Here is a 24,474-nt window from a genome sequence, read left to right on the forward strand (position 1 = left end):
TGTTAAGCCTATGATTATTCGTATTCTATTAACTCTTGCTCTTATAAAGGGTTGGTTTATTCATCAACTTGATGTCAATAATGCTTTTCTCCATGGATTTCTTCAAGATTTGGTTTACATAGAAAAACCTCCAGGGTTTAAAGTTCAGAGTTCTCAACCTCTCATATGCAATCTAAAAAAAAGCTTTATATGGTTTAAAACAAGCCCCTCGAGCTTGATATGAACGATTAAGTGTTTGTTTACACCAACTTGGGTTTCGAACTTTTCAAGTTGACACTTATTTGTTGATCCGTGTTAACTCCACTACTTGTTATGTTCTAATCTATGTTGATGACATGACTGTAATGAGCAACTTTTCTCATATTTTGGATGATTTGGTTAAATCTTTGCATCTAACTTTGCTCTAAAATATCTTGGTTGCCTTAACTATTTTCTTGGCATTGAGGCATCTATTGAATCAAATGGACAAGGACAAAGTAAAATAATAAGTGTGAGATGAAAAGTAGAGAAGAAGAATTAACACTGATAGTTATGGTGGTTTGACATGATGTACATCCACTTTCAAATCAGAAAGGAAGATTATTTTCATTCATCAAATATGCAAAATCCCTCAAAATGATGATGTACAGAGCTGAGGTAGAAAAGGAGATTTATACTCAGCTCACCCAAATGCAAAATCGACCGAATGTCTCGAATTCCCTTCTAACAAATTGTAATCAACTGCTTCTAGAAGCCTTATCTAATTTTATTTATAGCAAAGTAAAAGGGTAAAATAAAGGCTGCAAAGGTGAGTCATCATAAAATTTACATCAGCATATTTTTCACATAGAGGTATGTTTCTATCTCAATCTAAGTACATTTTAGATCTTTTAAATCGCAAAAAAATGGTTGGGGAAAAACCAATTGCCACTCCTATGGTCAATGGTGCTATTCTCTCTGCTTATCAAGGAGAAAAATTTCATGATCCTCATATGTATCATAACATTGTTGGTGCATTGCAGTATCCTAACCTTACACGTCCTGAAATATCTTATAGTGTAAATAAGGCATGCCAATTTATGCATTCTCTAACTAATCTTCACTAACAATTGGTTAAATGTATAATACAATATTTGAAGGGGCTTTATCTCTTGGTTTGTTGTTTAAGGCTCCTAATGAACTCAACTTGTTTAGCTTTGTTGATGTCGACTAGGCACCAGACCCTGATGACAAAAAATCAACATTGGGGTTTTGTGTTTATTTTGGTGAAAATTTGATCACTAAGGGATCTAAGAAATAATCTATTATATCTCGTTCAAGCACAAAAGCAGAATAGAGGCGTTTTGCTCTTGTGGCCACCGAAATGGTATGGATTCGTTCTCTTTTGACTGAATTTTGTATTGATTTATCTCATCCTCCTACTTCGTGGTGTGACAAACTTAGTGTAGTTCAATTAAGTGTAAAACCAGTGTTACACTTGAAGACTAAATATGTTGAACTTGATATCAACCACAAAGCTATTGAACAAAGGTAGCTTGCTTACTCTCAACCGCTAGTTAGAAGAAAATCCGTTGACTTCGTTTGTGCACTTATGCAGTAAAGAAAACAAGTGAGGTGAGCTAAGCTTCCATTCGAAGTAAGGTAAGAGGATTCGAGCACCATCTTCAACTCTTCTCGGGATATGGTGTTTTTCGAGATTTGGTTTTTAAACAGAAGCTTTTAATTTGACACCTTCCTACTATTGAACAAATAGCCTATGCTCTTACCAAACCATTGTTAACTACTACTTTTCATTGCTTGAAGGGCAAACTCACCATTATTGCTACTGTCGCCATCAATTTGTAGGGGTGTTAAGGAAGCCCACTGAGTTGTGCCTATTTTTCAATATTTTGTTTCTTGTAAGCCATATTATAAGGGCCTCTTTTCAACTATTTTTTATTCCTTTTATTCCTGAGGTATGATTTGGTGTGTGTGAGTTTAGCAAGAGTTTTTTCTCCCAGCTTTTCTATATATTGTTGTTGTGATATTCACTATAATATATACAAAAAGCTAGGGCTTTTCTCTTGCACCTACTTCCACTCTTCTATGGATTTTCGTTTCTTAAGTCTATCGATCTCTATCAGCCTCTATAAAAAAAGATTAAAATTTTACTATTTTGTGTAAATAGTTTTCCTTATTTTTCTATTTTTGAAAACTAAAAAAAATGGATGGAAATAAAAAATACTCATAAACTTTTAAAAGTTTTAAAAATACTCTTGAATTAAAAAAACATACTCATGTTAGTATATATTAAATAAAATCCATCAATACCCTCCTACTTATATATTTTCCCTCTTTTTTCTCCTCGCTCTTCTTCGATACCCTCATATTCCCCTTTTAGTTAATTGTTTAGCATTTATTTATAAAATAAATAAATAAAATCACCACTTTAGTTGAAGTATATAGACTATAATAATAAGAAAAAGAATAATGGAAACACTAAAGAAAATTAGGATTTATAATTTAACTAGGTTGTAAGATAGCAGTTGAATGTGTGTTAACAACTAAATATATATATATATATATGTATGTATTTGTATTTGGCTAAAACAAATTGATCACTATACTAATGGTAGGAATTTCTTTAAACTTGTTTTTTTTTTTTTTTTTTTTTTGAGTTTAGAGTTATTTTTGCAACGGGGTATTAACGACTTCTGTTCATATACTAACATAAAAGACATTTTTTTTTTAAAGTTTAAGGGTATTTCTTATAATTTTGAAGGCTCAGGGGTCTTTTTGAAACAAAACACTAATAGTTTCCATTCAAACCAACTATGAGGATATTTTTGAACTCTTTTTGAAAATTCAAAGATATTTTTAAAACTTATGCAAGTTTGAGGTATTTGTAATACAAAATACAAAGTTCAAGGGTAATTTTTTATAATTTACATTTATCATAAATTTGATCATATCTGATATAATATCTTTTGGATTTTTGTTTGTTTCTTAGGAATTCTTGTTTCAATTAGGATATTCTTGTATGAATCTTGTTTGGTTCTTTAATAAGTTTTGTTAAGCTAATCTTTAGTTATTGTGATAAATGGGAGTTTGATATGGATGAAGTGATAGATTGCATGAAAATAAAAGTAACGGATAAATGTAACCTAAGATTGGAAAATCTAGTTATGAGAGCAAGAGAGATTCATAAGTAATTTCGATCATTGATTTCTCTTAATTAAATATACACTTGATTCATGCATGTACAATAACTTACTTGGGGCAACCAAACTCATCGACACTACAGGCAACCGAATCGTCGGGGTAAACCAAGTAAGCACCTTAATTATTAATTAAAGTCTAGAGCTTAATTAAACTAAATGCTTCATTCTATTGAGTTTGATAGCTTCCACGTAGAACTAAACCATTTGCATTACGATTAAGGCTTCCATTGCGTGATTAATCAATTGAATTTATCTTTGAACCTAAGTCTAACATGCACTTTAAGGTTTATGGATAGGCTCTATTCCTTAGTATATATATTAAATCTTTGCTACTTAGGTGATTCTAGCTAGACGAACAAGAAGGACACAAGCTAAAAATCTATAACTAAGACATACATTCATGATAGGTGCGTCAATTCACACACAAACATACATCTAAATACGAACAAGATTCAGAAGAACATAAAACAAGTGCATTAGGTTCAATCAAAAGAAATTCTCACAAAATTACAAAGGTTCTTGCTCCTAAAAACTAGAAAAATCTACTTACCTCCATAATCCATAGACAAGATATAGAGAGGGAGCATCCAATCCATGACAACCTAAAATAATATAAAAATTCTTAGCTAAAATGCTAGAAATATGAAGATAAAAGGAGAAAATTGAGAGAACTCCTTGGTCTCCTTGAATTCCAACATGAAAACCTAAAGAAAATGAAGAGACAATTTATAAAAATCGTGATGGCGCAGCAGCATCATGCCCTAAAATTCCTCTGGAAGTAGCACACTGCCGCAGCGACCGCTTGGAATGCCTCGCATGCACACACGCGCGACCTTTGCCTTGTCATGCAACCATGTACCTCTACAACACCACAGGGAAGCACCGCGACGCTGTACTAATATTGTGCCTTTTGGAAAATGCGTCGTGTGAGCGTCGTTGCGTTAGACTCTTGGGATAATTTCATCTTTTTGCGTCCTTTGAAGTGTTAAGTGTCTGATATCACTTCCTATAGCTCCAAATTAATCCTGAATGGCCTCAAGTTCCTATAAAAATAGACATTAAGACACATTGAACTTAATAAGCAAGTAAGATTAGAGACATAAAATTAACTGTTTCCGAGAGCTAACATTCACTTACCTCGTTTAACTATGGATTTATTTGATTACCCTTTTTCTGTTGATCTCAATTCTAAGGCTTTTGGCTGGCTGAGTGCAACAACTTTCATATCGAGTTCACACAACATTTGGAGGATAAGCCAACCTTCAGTATAAAGTTGCAACAGAAAATAAGAAAATTATGTCATTGGATTTTCAAGTGGGTGACTTATTGATGGTTCACCTTCCTAAATTCAAATTAGCCAACAAACGTCTGTGTCCATTTGCAATTCTAGAGAAATTCGACCTCAATGCTTATCGAGTAGATCTTCCCACTTCATTGTGGATTAGTCCGACATTCAACAGTATTCTAGCTAGCTGCACAGTACTTGAGGATGAGTTTATTCTTAGGAGGGTGGATTTGATGTAATATCTTTTGAGATTCTTGTTTGTTTCTTGGAATTCTTGTTTCAATTAGGATATTCTTGTATGAATCTTGTTGGGTTCTTTAATTAGGATATTTTCTATTATTTTTACTTTTTACCCCTTGGTAAAAATATTTTATTCATTTTAACACTACAACAATTTTGGACTTGCCTTTAATAACACTATGTTTAATGTCGATTTTAAACTTTAACTTGTAATTCTTTAGTTACCCATAAATTAGTAACACTCAAGATGAAAATATCGATATCCATATAAATATCGGTAGCTCAAATTTATGGATATATCAATGAATATTTGGATAAAAATCATGAATATCACAAGAATTTATAGAAATATTGTGAATTTTTTTGTGAAACTTTAAAACAAATTTATTTAAGTAATAAACTAGGATTTTAAACATATAAATCAATAATGATTGCTAATGAAAAATAGATAATACTGAGTACCGCAAGTGATTATTGGATTTGAAAAATATAATTGCAATGGATATTAATGGATCAACAAGAATTAGATTGATTCTTTATACAAACAAATGTAACATTTAATAATAACAAAGAAAAAGCTTTTAAGATTTTGATATTAATTATTAGAATTCTAAATTTATATTTAAAAAAAATAGAAAATAGATAGTGTCATGAGATTGAGAGACGAGGAGAAATATAATTTTTTTTTTAAAAAAGTTAAAACTATTTATTTTTCTATTAAGAAAATAATTAAACTAATCATAAACTATCCGTTTTTTTTATTATAAATAATATAATTAGAATAAATTAATTAAATTAAATAAAAAAAGTAAAAAAAAAATATAGAGAGATGAAAGTAATTAAAGAGTGAAGATGATAAATGCATGAATATTTAATTATAAATATAAAAAAACAATAATAAAGCAAAAATAATGTAGGATCAAGGTAAGTGAAGCGGTTTTTTTCCTTAAAAAAAAAGAAAAGAAAAGAGTGAAGTGGTTGGTCTATGGAAAAAGAAGAGGGGAGAAGATGTGAGAAGGATTGAATTGATTACTACGTAGGTGAGAGAGCTTTGTTAGTGCGGATATTTTTTTGATAGGTTTTCGGTCTTAATCAAGATAGGTCAGGCGCGCGTCGGAACGGTCGGTGGCTGCTTAGTCTCATCCGAGAGTCTAATCTCTTTGTACCGTTTTTTTTTTTTCTTTGAAAAAAAAAAGAAAGAAGGGGGTCGATTTAGGCTCCTTCCCTTCCACTGCATAGCTGCGCTAGCAGGTACTACGAGCCCTCTGTCCCACGCATCTAACCCGCTCGCGTGGTTCACCGATATCCGACCGAAAACTCTCATTTGTTGAAGGGGAGCATAGTGCGCTTTAGGCACCGAGCGAGAAACGTCTCTTCTTTCGTTTCGGTTTATTTTATTCACTGATCTGAAACTTGGTGATATATCGCGATTTTTCGGGTTTTGTTATTGCGAATATTTTGGGGATATATCGCGATTTTTTTTTTATCGTGCTTTGTTATTGTAGATATTTTGGTGATATATCGCGATTTTTTTATCCTTGGTTAGGGTTACCATGTGCTGTAAACTTCAGCTTGTAGCCTATAAATAAGGCCATCAACTTTCATTTTGAGATTATTAACAGATTGAGGTATTTTTTTGTAGTTAAGTGTCCACCAATATCTCTCCCGATACAAGTTCATTTTTCCAATTATTCTCATAAACAAAACAATAATTTAAATAATTCAAACCCATTTAAAAGTCAAGATTTTAAAGAATACAAATAAACACATACCAAAACGAGTGATTATTTTAGCTAAACCAGATAAGAGATACCTTAGAGATCGAAGATGCCAACAAAATAAATGGTTAAATTATATAAAATACTCCTAAACTTTGTATTTGGTATAAAAAATAACCTTAAACTTTAAAAAATTTCAAAAATACTTACTTTTCTACCAATGACCCGAAATGACCCGGAACCTAAAAACTTTTCTACCTATAACCTCTTCCTAAAACTTTTTCTACCACTGATCTTTTGCTCATGCGAAATTTCAAAATTACCCACAATTTTAAAAAAGCCTTCAAACTATTTGGTGAACGCGCGTCTCTACAAATACTTTAGAACGATAGGGTCTCCCTCCATTTTGTTCATTTCTTGATCATTGAGAGAATATTAACCGATCGGATAGAGAATACTAAGCGAGCGTTTAAAGAAAAACAATACACAAAGTGAGAAATTAGGAAAATTGGTTAATGTTAAATACTTGCTATACTCGATCCTCACTACTCGCTTTTCACTACTCGATACTCGATACTCGTCCCCTGATACTCGGTATTCTTAACTCGATACTTACTGTTTCATAGACTTCTCTCCCCTCATCCTCGCTCAATTGGGAGCTACTTGCATGTCTCAATGCACACTCACAAACTCACACTCACTCGATCTCTTTGCTACATTTGTATGTCTCGCATAACGTCAAAAAAGTAAAATACGTAGAGATGTACAATTTTTCCACGGGGATGGGCCCCGCCCAAACGAGGTAGGGAATGGGGGAGGGAGTGGGGAAAAAAAATTCCCCATCCCCGCCCCGATTAGTTTCTGCATATTTATTTAGTATAGTTATCTAATGTTATGTTGTTATTATTATTATTATATAAATATTACATTTAAATTTCAAATTTGATTGTTTATTGGGAAAGATAATGAATATTTAAATTTAGATTATATTCGTGAATAATTTGATTTATATTTATTTCTTTCTACTAAAAAGAATTAATTAGCTTTTTTAGGCTAAATTTGAGTAATTTATCTGTAAATTCAATTTTTCATGTAAAACTAACCATAATAAACAATTAAGTGAGAAAGTTATTATTTAATTAAAATTTGTTCACATTAGTAATTTAAATTAATTAGGTTTTTACAAAAAAAATGTAACGAGGAAAAATTTCCTCCGGAGAACCCGATCCTCACGAATTCCTCGCGGGGAATCCCTACCCCGATCCCTGTGGGAAATTTCACGGGGATGAGGAATGAAATGGGGAGAGGGGACAGGGATGGAGAATGACATCCCCGACCCTACCCCGCTCTGTGGACATCTCTAAAAATACGTGAGCAAAAAATGAGAACAAAACTAGTACATTTACTTACTTGAGGTGTGAGACAATAAAGTGAAATGATATGAATAGCTTTATAACTTGATCACTACCAAGAAAAACAGGTTTTGTGAAATGGATTTTTTGGAGGAAAAATGAGCCTGATTTTCTCTTTTGTGTTTTAGTTCTGTTTGTTCTTAGTTAATAAAAAAAAGTACTTCACATTTCAAGAAATTGATTTGAAAAAATAATGAGAATTATCAGAAAATTTCCCAATTTGTGTATGTTCGTATATGAGCATTAACTATAGAGCAGGTCCTTCGACGGGCGTATGTAGTTCAAAATGATCGAGTCTAAGTTAATCAAGTATCGAGTATGACGTGGATATGATCGAGTATACACGTGTCGATTGCACACATATCGAGTGACCATGCATCTGGGTATCGAGTGATCATGCATCGAGGATCGTGTGACGAGTAATCGAGGATCGAGTGACAGGCAATGGAGGATCAAGTTCCTTGGTAGGCCTAGGCGTGCAAGGTGCATCTCAGGGGCGAAGCGGTAAAATCACACGTGGATGACATCAGCAGAAGGTTACTTTCCATTATTTTTTCTACAGGTAGTCATTTTTCATTTGGGTCTCCTAAAAAAGGCTGTCTGTACAAAAAATTCCAAATATGCATGTGTAACTTAGTAAATAGAATTCAACACCTATTCCACTTTCTATAAAATACCTTTTGGATGCGTCACCAAACCTATATGTGTATGGTTAATCTGACCTTAATTATATTACAATAATTTGGGCATTGTTTGGTAACCACTTTATTTTTTTGTTTTTGTTTTTAAAAATTAAGCTTATATCATGCACATTTCTTACTATGATTTGCATCTTTCTTAAGTACAACAGTTAAATTCTTAGTAAAATTCCAAAAACAAAAATAACTTTTTTCAAGCTACTTTTTTTAGTTCTCAAATTTTGGCTTGTTTTTTAAACTATTGGTGGAAAATATATTACAAAGGAAGAAATTTGGAGGTGGATGTACTCTCCGTAGACTTAATTTTTTTTAAAAAAAAAAAATGATTACCAAATGGAGTTTTAGTTCGAAAATTTTTGTTATATGTCTAGGGAAAAAACCAAAGCTTTATTTCTAAGCTCTTTTTTAAATTGATTTTATGAACATAAAATTTTATCTAACTCTTTGAGTATTTGACACAATTTCTATATACTAATCTATGTGATTAGTCTAGAATAATAATGATTAACAATATCAATAAAAGCAAACCAAATTATGAAATTGACCCAAATTACTTTTCACATACTATGCTTTTTATCGTTTGGGACATTCACATATTTGAATATGAAAGAAGAAACTCTAGCTCATTAAAAAAATGAAGATAAGAAAATTTCCACAACACTTTTACCAAGGAAAAACAAAATTTTCAAGATATCAGTGAAAGTTAACGTTTTGTCATATTAAAGCTAAATAGAATTTTTGCAAACTATAAAATAAATGATAAAAAAATAGGATAACCATTTTAAATGGTAAAAATATTGAAAATATTTTCAAATGTAGTAAAATGTTATTACCTATTAGTATTTAGTGGTAGATATTGATAAACAGTGACATTTTGTTATATTTATAAATAAGATTAGTCATTTTTCTTATATTTAAAAATAGCTCTAAATATTACAATTGAACATGAGATGAAGAAATAAAAATAGAATTGAAATTTAAAAGAAAGTACATAAACTAAATTGAAACTACAAAAGTGAGAGTAATAAAGTTCAATTGCATGTTTGAAAGTAATTTTACCATTGTTAAAATCACTTTTATCATGTTTTTAATCATCCTTAAACACACATTTAATCACTCAAATCAATTTATTAGTTAGTTTTACACTTTTAAATGCAATTTTCATATTATCAAAGTTAGTTTTGAATGATTAAAAGCTGTTTTAGAATAATTTTGAACATGACAAAATTGATTTTAACCATTTCAAAATCGGTCCAAAATATGCCCTATTGGAATGCCTTGAATATGTTATATGGTGGTTCAAACGACCACGTGTGAGGTCTTGCTAGGGTTTAGAGAAATACACTATATAAACCTTGTACGAGTCTCGCTAGGGTTTAGAGAAGTACACTATATAACTCTCTAACCTTAGAGGTGTCATTGTTTTGTACTATGTAAGATTCTCTCTAATAAAATTGTTACCCCTCTACCCCATGAACGTAACTAATATAGTGTTAGTGAACCACGTAAATCTGTATGTCGATTCTCTACTATTATATTTTTCGTATTCTTTGTTTGTTGATTCTATATCAATCCCTAACTCATTTCCACCTTGGTAAAATAAAGGAACCAAGTTATTACAATCCTGACTTTTGAATAGAATTGGATTGAATAGTAAAGCAGCAGGTTGTGTTCTTAGAAAATCAGTTTCAGATGTGTGTACAATGGCATGCAACATCAGTTATGTTAGTTACCCCTAAAAATCATCTGCAATATCTTATGTGGCATGTTGTTCATTGTACAAGGAACCACGAAAACGAATGATGTCTAATGGCATGCAACATCAGTTACCCCTAAAAATCATCTACAATTTCAAATGTGTGTACAATGAACAACATGCCACATAAGATATGTTAGTCGTCGTCAATTTCAGATCTCAATCATTGTTGTGTCGTAGAAGATCCACGACCTTAAAAGCAAAATCGGCTAAATCGCCGAAAGTTGGTTGCTCCCCAAGGTTAACACAATACCCTTCTTGCTCAGAATTAAATCATTTTTAATAGAGAAAAATATCATGTCAATCTCAAATCTCACCCTAGGACTAAAACGACCATTTTTTCTTTTTATAAGAATCCAACAAAAGCGTTTTTATAAATTAAATGTAGAAAATGTTTTAGATCTTAATTAAATACAAAAATGTTTCTTATCTAAATTAAATAGAAAAATATTTCATATCTAAATTAAATACAAAAAAATCGTTTCTAAATTTAAATTAAATATGAAAATATATTTAGAAATCTTTGGCTAATTTTATGAAAGTCATTCTAGCAAATGACTAATTGACTTGTCATTCTGAACAATTCTCCATGAATGACTGGCAATTAAAAAATAATAAATAATTTATCTGAGCAAATATAGGAGAATGGTGAAGTAGGGCAACAACTTGATTAAAGAGAGTGAGTTATCGGTTGAACTTTCAATAATTATGGTTGAGACCCCTACAACACATTTCACTCCTTAAATTTCCATCGACTTCACGATAAAAGCATGCTATTTAAGGTCATGTACATAAAACCTTGGGTCAGCGTGAAAGCTCTAGAAAAGACCCTTAAACTTTTTCATAGAAGGTGGGCACACCTTCACAATCACGTTAATTGCTTCATCAAAACTATCACAATAGACCAATAAAAAATTAAGCTATGAAGACTTCACATCTAGTCCATACCAGGAACAACTTCATCAAGTCTATCAAAAACAAACCACTCAAAAATGAAGATTTTACAATTATCCATCAAGTCCATACCAGGACCATTCAAAGGAAGGGCTATGGAATTTTTAAAAGTTTTAGTTTTGTTCATCAAATCCGTACTAGAACCACCCAATGAAGGGCTATGGACCGTCAAATCTATCGCAATAGACCATTCAAATAAAGGGTTATGGACCACTATAAGTTTTAGTTTTGTGCACTCGTTGAAGAATGATTGGAATCGAGTGAAAACTTTGCTCAAAATTAAATCATTTTTAATAGAGAAAAATATCATGCCAAACTCATATCTCACCCTTAAAAACTAAAACAACCATTTTTTCTTTTTATAAGAATCCAACAAAAACATTTTTCTAAATTAAATATAGAAAACATTTTAGATCTTAATTAAATACAAAAACGTTTCATATTTAAATTAAATAGAAAAACGTTTCATATCTGAATTAAATGCAGAAAATCGTTTTCAAATTTAAATTAAATATCAAAATACATTTAGAAATAGTTTTATGACAAGTCATTCCAACAAATGACTAATTGACTAATCATTCCCAACATGGTAAACTGAAGACCCCTATCATTCGATAAATAGGAAACAACATAAATAGAAAACCCCTAACCCAAAGCAATCGACTCATGAACAATAATTGACCCATAAAGCAATAATCAAATGAAGCAAATGAAAAGAACAATCAAATAGATAATAAAAAAAAAACCTACCAAATATTAAACAAACAACGAACAAAGAGCATTTGAGCAAAGAAGAGCAAGAGGAAGACACCTAAAAGTGCAAGACAGTTGAATGTTAGAAAGTTTGAAACTGCGAAGAATGGAGATGAAACAATTATGTGAATTGTTTGGTAATTTTTTAATTATATCTCGAGGACATTATAGTAATCACACATGCTTTATTTCAATACCGGTGTTAATGTTAACGGATCCTATGGACATCAAATTACGATCACATACTATCTAGTATAAATGAGTTCAAAACCCATCTCTTTTGTAATTGAGATCCATATAATTGATACATGAATGAGACTTATTACAATTGGATCAATTTTGATTATTCGAGTGAAAACGTGACCTAAGTTCAACTAGAAATCTTTTTTAAAATTAAAACTCAAGAGTAAAACTTACCTGCAGATTGGTCTAAACCCATCCTACCAACCACGTACGTGGCGCATTCTAGTGGTGCCACATGGCAAACCAACTTTTTGCTTTCTTCTTCCTTTTTAATTTAACTATTAACCGTTTCCCTCTCCTTTTTTATGGGTTTCTTTTCTCCTTTTTCTTTTTGTTCTTTTTTCACCTACACGGTATCGTTATTTTCAATTAATCTATTAAAAATTAAAAATAATAAGACGAGAAATATATTCCATAACTTAAAGTTGATGAAAATTTCATAATCAATATTATATTCATATCATTGATATATTTTGTTACTTATTTTACATCTTATGGCGTTTACAATATAATTAAAAATATCATATTTGGAAGAATCCTTTAGAAATTGTGAAAAATAAAAAATGAAATAAATAGCAAAATTATTCTTTTGCACCCTTCAAATCTTCGTTTCAAAATCTGTCACTGGCCTCAAAAAATTCATCGAATGAACTTGGAATTTCTCTACGTGGTTGGATTAACATTTCAACATAGACCTCATTCTTCTTCTGAATCAAATGAATTAATAATTTATGTGGTTTTAATTTAAAAGATATAGATATTATTAATATTCAATTGATCAATTAATCAGTTGAGAATAAACTTGTAACATAGATGAGAAATAAGAAAAGGATGTCGAATAAAAATTATATTAAAAAAAATAAAATTTAAGAAACTGTGGTACGTTTTTCTCCTCTTCTATTTTAAACTTGGAGATTAGAAATTTAGATTTAAAAGTGAAAAAATATATAAAATCAAAATCAATATTATATTGATTAAAGAGAAAAAAATGAAGAGAAAACAAAGGAAATCGAAATGGTAAAAAGAAGTAAAAAAAAAAAAAGAAAATGGTTTGCCACGTGGCACCACCAGAATGAGTCACATATATAATTTTTAGGAGCTGGAAAACCAGTCTGCATGGGAGTTTTATTCATAAAACTCAAGTTAACTTGTAACCCTACATTTTCTAACGATTTCGTTTTTAATTTTATGTTTTTGAAATTTATGCTTACCACTCTCAATTTCTCAATCATAATTTTACCTTCTTAAATAAATATTTGAATTTTAATCAAATTAATTAAAAATTTGTTACTAATACCTAGACTAGTAGGACCAAGTTCAGCAACTTAAACTATTCAATTTGATTATTTGTATATCGACCAAATTAAAAAAAAAAAAAAAAAAAATAATGTTTATAAGTTTAATTTTTTTAAAAAACAATTAAAAAGATGATAATCAAACGAGACCTAATTTTACCTTCTCGATTTTCGCCTCTCATATTCCACAGCTACTTGATTATATCAACTCAGATTGAGAATAGTAAAGTGATTTCATAGTCATATAGATATATATTTCCCTCTAGGGATGTTCAGTACAAGGAAATTATGGATGGAAATAGATAAGGATGTATGATACCCTTGTTTTGGTATAAATTTATGGTAATGGGTATGAGATTTTGTTGTTTTTCCAGCATTGTCATTCTAATGGACAGGATATTCAAGAGTGAGTTTTTTTTTCTTTACTATTTATTTTGGATAGTTAATAATTTAATTGAAGGATTAATATACTTAATAGAATAAATCTATAATATTTTACTAAAGTACATGCTTAATTTAGTTTTACAATTTAATGCAATCATTTACATATTGAAGTGGTTGATTAATTAGTCGACAATATATAGTTAATTAATTAGCACTAGCTAAATTAAGAGTATAAAATTTAATTTCCAATTATTTCTCCCCATTTTCCAATATGATTCCAACCTTTTAAAATAGAAACACTCAATATTCTAGTTGAATTTGAACTTTTCTTTTTTCAATTTTCAGAACTGACTTAATTCTTTTAGAATATTAATAAGACGGCGATATAAAACATAGAAATTTATGAGCGAAAATTGTAACCACTCAAGTTTAACCAGGTACATGAGTGAAAGGACATAAAAATATAGTTAGGTAAAGATTAAAAGAATTGGGATTTGCTACTTGCACCAACAAGATCACCTTTCTTTTTGGTCGCTCAATTATAGGAACTTTGAAGCTAAGCGCTTAGCTTTGAGCAATCCTATGTTGGGTGATCTTTTGGGATCTTCATAGGATATATGTGAGTAAAGACAAAACATTATGAAAGAACTCGTGTTGGTTTATGAACATAACTTTCAATTTTAGAACTATACAAAATAAGTAAGGATGATATAGCCAGGTTGAAAGAGACCGACACCATCAAGTGCCGAATACAAATTTTGAAACCTGATCCTAATCCTGACTTGAGGGCGTTACAAAAATAATATTTATACACTTAAAATTGAAAAACAATGGACCAAAAACGAAAGAGTTAGATGAGGCATAGGGATTAGGTGCTAAAAAAGTACATACATATAATTAAAGTATTGGAGTATATACAATAAGGTGAGACAGAAGAGGCAGTCGGCATTAAAGTGCAATGGAGACAGCACATGTGTGTAGCTACAGATATTGTTACCAAATGCATTAATGAATTGGGCTCACCTTGCCTGTCACGTTGCTTTGCTACCATTTTCATTCCAAGTTCCAACTTCTCTTATTTTTTTCCCATCTGTTTTTTGTTCACTTTTTGTATCTCTATACGCCCCTTGGTGTATGCATATGGATTTGCCTCCTACAACACCAAAACTTCACATCCTAACTAAACAAGCACATGAACTACCACCATGTGCTTGTACCCAATTTACCACCTATAATTAGGTAGGATGAGAACAAATCTCTCTATAGAGTGTTGAAGTACTAAGTTGAGTTAGGAAGTCTCCGAGTTAATATGTTAAAGTTAAGAAATCTATATTTGAGATACAGAGTTGTAAGATAAAGATTCTCGATAAATGTGCAAGAGAGAGAAGAATATAGAGTTATTCAATAAACATACAAACTTCAATAATAAACACTATTGAAAATGAGTTATTTAACATCGACTTATGAAATTGATGCGCCAAACACTCCTTATATTTCTACAATGATATGATATCATTCCAACTAAGCCTAAAACGTGTATGTAGTTATTTTTGTATTAACAAAGATGTGGTCTTTTTACTTGTATATGACAACGTTTTGGATCTTCCCTTCAAATGTGGGACTTGTTTGCATCTCTAACATACCACATCTACCAAGTCCTAGAAACTATGTGATAGTAAAAACCAAAGACAACATGAACACAAAGGTTGATATAAGAATGAGAATAAAAGAACTAATAATTAATGCTAACTATTTAATGCCAAGATCAAGTAAGAAGAGAGAGAAATGAGAACTAAAAAGAATAAATAGTAGGAAAAGAAAGAAAAGAGCAACACTCAGAATAAATCCTGGACCGTACTCATCATCCTCCAATCTATCTCAATCACATAATAAAGAAAATTCAAGAATATTTAGAAGATGTGAGTGTATACACCTAAGTTTTGTTCGAGTGAAAATGATTCTATTGCTGGCATATATTTATAATCTTATTAGATAGAAACAAACTGTGCAGTCCAAAATGTACAGAAGAAAAGGAGTAGGTAGAGAGGGATGGCAAAATGCACACAAATAAAAATGGCACAAATTATTTGAAGCTGTATATGAAAGAAAAGTATAATATATAATAATAAGAATAAAAAAGAAAGGTAGGTTGATCATGGGCAGGAACCTGTCAAATCAAGCAGTGTCTCTTCCACAAGTTCTTCCAACAATTTCCCTTCTATTTCCTTCCCTAAATCATCCATTTCTTCTTGTAATTGCTGAATCCAGCCCTTCCCTACAACCTCCTTCCTAACTACCCTCTCCACCACCAGGCTGTTACTGTCCCCAATCTCACAACCAACACATTGGGTTTCGCCCGACAGCCAATCCTTCAATTGGTCCCACACAACATCGATCAAAGGTTGGGACGGAGCATCAGCATGAACCCAGTTGGATGATAGCACCATCATGCTCATTTCTGATCGAAAGCCTGTGATTTCGACCAAGACTGCACTGACGCTGTCAAAGATGAGTTTCCAGTTTGATCTTGATTGCCTTCTTTTCGCCTCCTGTTCTGGTTCTTTATCGCTAAGGTTGGCAAAGTTGTTTCTCAGTGATGGATCCAATGGGTTTTCGAGGGAATGCCATCTTGAGAGGAATGAGTTGAGCTGCACGCTGTCATTGAGGCCAGCTGCCGAGAACAGACTACGGACAAGGCCGAGCCACTTTTGTTCCTCTTCTTCTCTATCTTCACATGCTAATGAGGGTTTAAACAAATACGGTTCGGTGTTCTCCGAATATGTATCTTCCCATGTCAAAGTTCGAGAAATGGATTCTATGGGAGGTGATTTGTCAATTAAGCTGGACTTCGTAGGTACATGAATTCCTGGAAAATAGGCAATCAAGAAATAGCATTTGGAATGTGGATTACTCTAGACAGTACCACAATAGGTTATAGGTCAAAATCAAACAATAACTTTAGTCCATAAATCATAGGGTACATTTCGCCTGAACTTTCTTTTTCTGTGAAAGTTCCACCATCAATCAAATTACACAAACTTTTCACTAATGCTCAACCGCACTGAAGTTACCCATAGTCCAGCGGAAAGGACAAATTTGAAACTAATTAATCATTTTGAGATGAATCTTTGAAACTGAATTAAGAGTGTTTAGTTTAACTTTTCAAGTGTTTAATTTTAAAAATAAGCCATTTTGTTAAAAAATTGAAGTATTTGGCAACCACTCAAAATGACTTTTGTGAAAAACATTTTTTTCTCTAATCAATCCAAACATGCTAAGTCACAGATAGTTAAAAAGAGTATGAGTACCTCTGGAGTTTGGCTTTATATGGCTGAAAGACACATGCATGATGTCATCGTCATCGAATGGTGGTTCTAAAACAGAGCATGGACTTGGATGGTCCGGGTTCTCACTGGCATTTCCAGGCATCAAATGTCTAGAGAAAGGCAACCCTGCCTGCAAAATTTAAATTTAGCTATGTAAGTTAACTGAATAAAGAGACATTATTATGCACACTACTGGAAGCAACAACCAGCAATAATGATTAAGCTTCTCTATTCAACACGCATGAAGAACTAGACTACTTGGTGCTACAGTGTTTCCGAGAGTAACAAAAACTGACTGCCTACTAGAGGCTGGAACAATTAGATGCCAGCAATTATCGGACTTTCAATTTGAAAACTTCGATTTCTTAACTCCATACAGAACAGTAACAATCAGAAATTCAGACACCATATTTCTTTTCTCAACAAAAGCATAACAGAACACCACTTCCATATCTGTTCTTGTTGCAAATATTTAATCAAAATTCATCGAATTCCAGTTCACAAGATAACAAACATTCAGGAATTCCTAAATGGCTCTGAATTATTAACCACTTAATTGTACCAGAAGCCTATAACATACTTCAGCCAACTATTCTGAACGATTAGAATAATGTCCTGGTACATGGTAGCTAAGTAGGTAGGCAAGCTCAGGAAGAAAGACCAGATAAATTGTTAGTAAACACAATTTATGAAACTAAACACAGTTGCTTACAAATGTTAGTGGCGATCAGATAAACATAACCCTGCCTTATATGATACTTAAGCGGAAGTAATTACTGAATGGAGTCAAATGCAAATCCTCTATATGAAGATAAATTACCTCAAGAGAGACCACCCCCAATTTGCTGGTTAAATCCGGAGATGTGCCTGATGATTCACACAGAGCAGAAGATGAGCATTCTTCAAGTCGACTATTGTTCACACAAGACGCATCACCAACCCTGCCAGGAGGTAGAGAAGCACCAAGTGTTTCTACAACAGAAGTATCCAATTCCTCTTTGCATTGAGATGCATTACGTTTTTCTTTGGTGAGTTTCTTATTCCTGGAGAAAAATAAGCTAGAAATTTTTCCTTTAAATGATAATTTAACTTTTGTCGGACTGGCTTTCTCTGTGGTAACATCTGCTGTAGTAGACATCAAAGGAGACACGGGAGCAGACTTTGACCTCTGGAGACTTCTAGGAGAGTTTCTAATGTCTTCCTTACTGAAGTCAGTACTTAAGCAGGATGCAAACTCCCCCCGCTCTTCTTCCTCATTGGTTCTCTGATCAATAGGTTCGATGGGCTTTTTTTGATCAGATAAAGAGAGCATCTCACCCAAGGTACTAGAGCTCCTCCTTATATGCCTTGGTTCTTGAGAATTGGCATTTAATGCCATCAATGACCATCTTTCTGAGAGGCGCTTTTTGGCTTCTCGGCAAACTGATGACTCTGGAGAACATGAAATACGGCTAATGGAAGAAATAGAATAAGGGCTATCAAATTTGTTAACATAGTCCCAAGAATGCCTGGAAGATGGTGACATTAATTCTAAATCACTGAGAACCCCACCAGCATACTCATTGTCTGACTTGTAAAATGAACTCTCATCACCAGTATAACCATTGGAAAAGAGAGAAGAGATCAAAGTTTCATCCCTTCGATGCCCCATTTGATCTTCACTCAATTGTTCAGATATCTCAGTTGCTTCCCTTGATTCTGGCACCTCAACGTCCTCAACTTCCTCATAAAAGTTTCCGGAGCTTTTATTAGGTGATGAGCAAGGTTGTTGAGTTACCAAAGGTTTAACACCATGATTCTTACCAATGTTAGGCTTCAATACCACTATTCGTGTGGGTTGAACATATTCATCAAATTTCTGGTTTGGCAAAGTACGCACATTACCGGACTTGTCACAAGCAGTCGAATGGCAGACCTGAGCTGGTTTTTTCATCTGTTTCTCACATCTTTTCCCTGCCTCAGAAATGTTTTCACTACCAACTAACTTTGAGGGCCTAAGGATTGTGATACACTTCTTCTCAGGAGATGTAGGGAGTGAACAAAGTTGAAAACTATGCTGAGAAAATAAGGAATTGGGTTCTTGCAAAAATTTGACAAACAACTCTTTATTGGAGCTGAGAACTTCTAAGGCATCTTGGAATTCTTTTGATTGCCTAAGTTTCTCATCTGTTGCTAGACGTTTTGCTTCAGTGAATTTCTGACGAACAAGAGCCATTTTTTTTTCATCAATACTTTTATCAAAACTTCCATAGTGCAACTTTTCTCTATCATTATTTGTTTTCAAACATTGCTGCCATATTCCATAAACGTCTACAGAGCTTTGATGAATTTGACACAGAGCTCCCTTCTCCAAATGGTGATCAACTAGTTCCGTACATTCTAGTGCTAACCTAGATTCTTTAGCTGTAGACTGGGAACCTCTTGAAGGTGTTTTATTAGCAGCTGAACCAACCTGCTCGGGCAGAGTATCTAGACCCATTAACTTTGCAACAACATTTGGGGGAGCAATCTTAGACTCTGCATCTTTCGACATTTCCTGGTCTATGAGCATCTTCATGGGTGTTCGATTTGCCTTCCCAATTGAATGCCCCTGCAATACAGTAATAAACCAAACATTTTACACAACTAAAAAAGGAAAACAAAATTTTAACATAGGGTAGAAAATGGGCATGTAATGCATAGATTTTTCATGCTTCAAACAATATGCATCACTGTACTGTTAACAAAGCCTGCTAACAATTTACCAGTCCATCCTCTATCTGACTATCACGGGAGGGACTCGACATAATAGCTGCATCTGAATGGCTTCTTGGGAGTAAAGAAACTGCAAAAAAGCATGTCAATATCAACAATTATTGGCACATTAACAAACACAACTGACAAAAAAGCACACTGGTTAATCTAATGGCATCATAAGGAGGAGCTTTAAACATTAGAAAAATGCAGGAAGAAAAAAAGAAGAAGAAGAAGAATTCTACTACAAACTTACCAACCGCTGATCAGAACAATTTTTATTTAATCGTATCTTATGCTTAATTTTTGTTTTATTTTTCTTCTCTACTTTTGTCCAGGCAAGATAGTTCTGTAAAGTGTGATGCATTAGTTAAACGTGACCAAGAGCAAAGTAGGTTTTTTTAAGGGGCCAATTTGATATCATGCGTTCTGGATCTACAAATTGGGAAAAGCCATAAACAGTGCATATTCCCCACCAGTTAAGCTTCAAAGTCTGGAAGTTAGAAAAAACATATGGGGCAACCAAAATCACGAGCAATCATCATTTGAAAAGGCAATCAAGTTTAACATTCACGCGTGTGCACAGAAAACCAAGATTTGAGAACAAAATTCATCCGTTGACCAATAAATTCGCATTAGCACCTCACACTAGTAGCAGACTGTCAAACCTTCAAGGAAGAAATTGTATCAATTTCGAAAACAATTAGAAAATAAAGGAGGTAGTCACCATCACGATGCGGTTTATCCGTCAGAAGCTTGTTCCTACTAACGCCTGCACTCAAGTCAAACAAGTTTACCATTCTTCCCAAGCATCCAGGGAAAGGTTTCTCCGTATTATTACGGACTTTTCTTCTTTGAATCTCCTTCATTTGATCACTGTAAAAATAGGATTCCAGCTAAATCAACAAGATAACATCAACTAATTTCTTCAAAAAGAACAGAACCCATAAACAGGGTAGTTTCGTACCTTAAAGTTTCTGGTTTCAGGCTTCAACCTCGAGATAGAGAGAGAGAGAGAGAGAGAGAGACAAAGAGAGCGCCAAATTTGGAAGGTAAGATCCCGAGTTTCAAGAAGGAAGAAGCCAATGACCATATGAACACAAAGAGATAAGAAGAGAGAAAAGAGAAGAGAGAAGAGAGGGCGGGAGAAGTCGAAGATTATTCAAAGAGGGGAAGAAACCATTCATTCAATCGACACAGAACAAAGGACTGAGCAATGCAGACAGATAATTCTGCATGTTCACACGAAGCATCACATCAATTCTTACGTCACAGCTCGATAACCCAAGAAACTTTCAAATTACACACTTAATTTAACGCTGCTGAGTTCTCAGGGGGATGGAGCTCACTGGTCGAGGTTTCAAAGAACCCAAAATTCAACTTGACGTTCAAAATCAGAGTATAAGAAGCACCTGGATCGAGAATTCCCCCTAAAAAAACAGCAAAACAGCAGAATGACATCAACAGAAAGAAAGCAGCAAAACCCAGCAATCACTATCCGATAATCCAAAGATTAAACAACAAAGCTAACTCGCAATTAGCAGTAAGTCAATTCAAAACCAAAATTTACTCCGGAAACTAAAAAGGAACAAGTGTAAAGATAGAAAAAGAGAATCTAGTTTCAAAAAAAAAAATACCAAAGAAAAAGGAAAAGCTGAAATTACATCAGAAGAGATTCGAAAACAGCTGAAAAGGAGAAGAGCTTCGGAAAACGAGAGATCGAAAGGGAAACAGAAAAATGCAGAAGAAATTACACAGTAGCGGCGGAGTAAAGAACCAACCAACATTCTGACAATGAGAGAAGCATTCCCACCAAGCGTATGATTGAGAGAGTTTGAAAAGGAGTGAGGTCGGAAGGCGGAGGAGTGACCGGAAATGTCGCCGGAAAGTTGGCCGGGATCTGTAAGCGAGTAAGAGAGATGAAGAAGAAGAATAGCGTACTCGTGCGGGAGGGTATAAGTTGTATTTTTCCTCTCTCTCCACCGACTCGCCGTCGGATTTCAAAACATTTTATAAACTGTAATTTAATTAAAATTTTCGATTACGAATGAAACCGTGTATTGGTATTTGGTAATTTGGCGTTGAGAAAGGTTTTTATTTATTAAATTTTGCGAATTTTGTCTTTATATTGTAATATTCTGTCCATATATAGGGCTTCCAAATCTTTTCTTCAAAAATAAAAATTTCCAAATCTTTTTGCAAGAAAATAGTAATGGTTAATCTATAAATTTATTCTTAAAATTATTTGTACACGTTTAGATTTTTTTTAATTATTAAATCCATGTACTTATATAGACAATTTTCTTGTAAATCTTTATTAAGAACTTTGTGGATTGAGTACTTATGAGTGTTGTTGGTATTTTTTACAATATAAGTTGATGTTTGTTCTTAACCCCAAAAAAAAAAAATTCAAGTAAGTTCAAATATAATAGACATCTAAGATTTAGATATCAAACAAGTTAAAATTATGATAAAAATATAATCAACGTTTTCTTCCATAGATCTGTTTACTAAATTGTAATTATTATGTTTTTAATTTCACATCAATTATTACATAGTCCACAACCAGTCATACATATCGATTACAATTATTAATTGTTTAGATCGTGATTTTTTTTTATTTGTTTAATAAAAAAATTAAGATGAAAATCTATTCATGATTATTATACATATTGATGTTAGGCAAGCAAGATCCCAAAATTCAAATAGATGATGAAATTATAACTTTATATTATAACCGTTTGAATAATTAATGTCTTCTCCCACATGTAATTAATCATTTTATTACCACAAAGGTCACTATCTTTGGAGACAAAGTTCAAGATTGATTTGATTTCCAATGGGAAAAAAAAAAGGTTGATTTGATTTGGGTGATTTAATTTATTTTTAACTCAATTTGGGTTTTATCCCCTTATTATTATTATTTTTTCCCCTTTCTTTTAGTTGCATGGCAATATGTTTGTGCATAGAGGAAGCGGTTATTTTTTAAGGGAAAAAAAAACTAATTTTGAACCGTTTAATTTAGATTTTTGGATTGTTTTGCACGTTCCTACGGTAGTATTAAATTTTTGTCGATTTTTTTTTATCTATATTTCTAATTTTTTATGAATTCAACATCAACATGAATCAACATAAATCAACATGAATTTATATTTTCATTATATTGTATATAAATTCATGAATCATAAAAAATATTATATATATATATATATTACTTTAATAATAAACATGTTAATTAGTTTAAAAAGCATAAATGACAGGTTTATTAATTTAATTATATTTTATTAATTTTTTTCCTATTATTTCTCTTGAAATATCCAATAACATCGATATTTTATCAATATTTTCATTAATATTTTTGTAAAATTGAGATATTGACATTTTTATTGACTGTGACTATATGGTTTTTTTTCCAATGGTGTATGTGTGTTATATGGTCTTTTTTCTCTCAGTGCAAATGTGTGTGCTATGTGATTCTTTTTCTTCCATGAGTGATTTTTTGTGTGTATATGGGCACGCATGGTGTGCGTGTTATTATACCCTAAAAACTAATAAATTGTAACCATTAAACCCCTAAACTTTCACGAGTTAATTAGCTTACATTTTTCATTATTATTATTGTTGTTGTTGAAACAAATGAACATAAACAATAACTACAGGACTCTATAGACAATCAGAAAAGAAAAATCACTCGAATACAAAGATGTGACCTAAAAAGGAGAATTATTGAGCTCCAAAGCATTCAACCCGAAAAACAAAAGAATGTATGTGCCTCACACCTCCATTAGCATTATATTTTAAGACCACATTATTGTATAATTCACAAATTGTGTAAGTGACTTATTTAAGTGTTGGAAATAAGAAACATATAAAAAAAATGTCCAATAAATGGAATAGTAGTGCTTAATTAATATGAAAAATTAAGTAAAAGTAGGTTTTTTTTTTTTAACAAAGGTGGGACATTGAACCTTCAACTTCTAGCAAAAAAAAGATTATATCTCATTCTTACAAGTAAAAATAGTTATGAATCATCAATATAGAACCTAAATTAACTTGAAAGTTTAAATCAATATAATTATCGATATGAAGTTTAATTGATATTAGAGGAAATTGATTTTTTTTTTCTTTATACGTTTCTTATATATAATGTTTATATAAAATAATGTCAATTACCAATTATAATAAATAAATTTGTCGCTTCAAAGAGAATAATTAATAAGTTTGTGTGTTTGATATTTGAGAACATGAATTTTAGGTTATGCCCATAAAGAAAGAGATTCTTGGTTAGGAAACCAACACCTTTTTCAAATAATTTTTTTATGGATCTTTTTCCTTATTGAAAATTATAGAAAATTAATTAAATTAAATTTTTATTTAAATTTCCTATCTATAGAGAAATTTTGTTTTGAAGTGATTAAAAAAAGTATTGCTTGAAATATTTGATTTAAAGACAAAATGGATATGTCTGCTATTTTTGGATCCATTTTTGGTAAATGAT

The 24,474-nt window shown here is 32.2% G+C and overlaps 1 protein-coding gene across 4 annotated transcripts; it reads right to left on the reverse strand.

The window, feature by feature from the left end:
* Positions 1–15,855: 15,855 nt before the first annotated feature.
* On the reverse strand, positions 15,856–22,031 carry LOC120085607. 4 transcript variants are annotated; one of them, XM_039041677.1, is made up of 7 exons: positions 21,762–22,031; positions 20,944–21,406; positions 20,704–20,852; positions 19,988–20,067; positions 18,064–19,833; positions 17,226–17,373; positions 15,856–16,783 (listed from the first exon to the last, which is right to left on the reverse strand). In XM_039041677.1, the coding sequence occupies exons 3-7, from the start codon at positions 20,843–20,845 to the stop codon at positions 16,071–16,073; spliced, it is 2,853 nt and encodes a 950-aa protein (XP_038897605.1). In that variant the 5' UTR covers positions 20,846–20,852; positions 20,944–21,406; positions 21,762–22,031; the 3' UTR covers positions 15,856–16,070. The 4 variants fall into 4 exon arrangements, with proteins under 4 accessions (XP_038897605.1, XP_038897603.1, XP_038897602.1 ...); XM_039041675.1 differs by having other exon boundaries at positions 21,758–22,031; XM_039041674.1 differs by having other exon boundaries at positions 21,731–22,031.
* Between the last annotated feature and the right edge of the window lie 2,443 nt (positions 22,032–24,474).

This window comes from Benincasa hispida, chromosome 9 (assembly GCF_009727055.1).
Source record: "Benincasa hispida cultivar B227 chromosome 9, ASM972705v1, whole genome shotgun sequence".
Taxonomy (NCBI): Eukaryota; Viridiplantae; Streptophyta; class Magnoliopsida; order Cucurbitales; family Cucurbitaceae; genus Benincasa; species Benincasa hispida.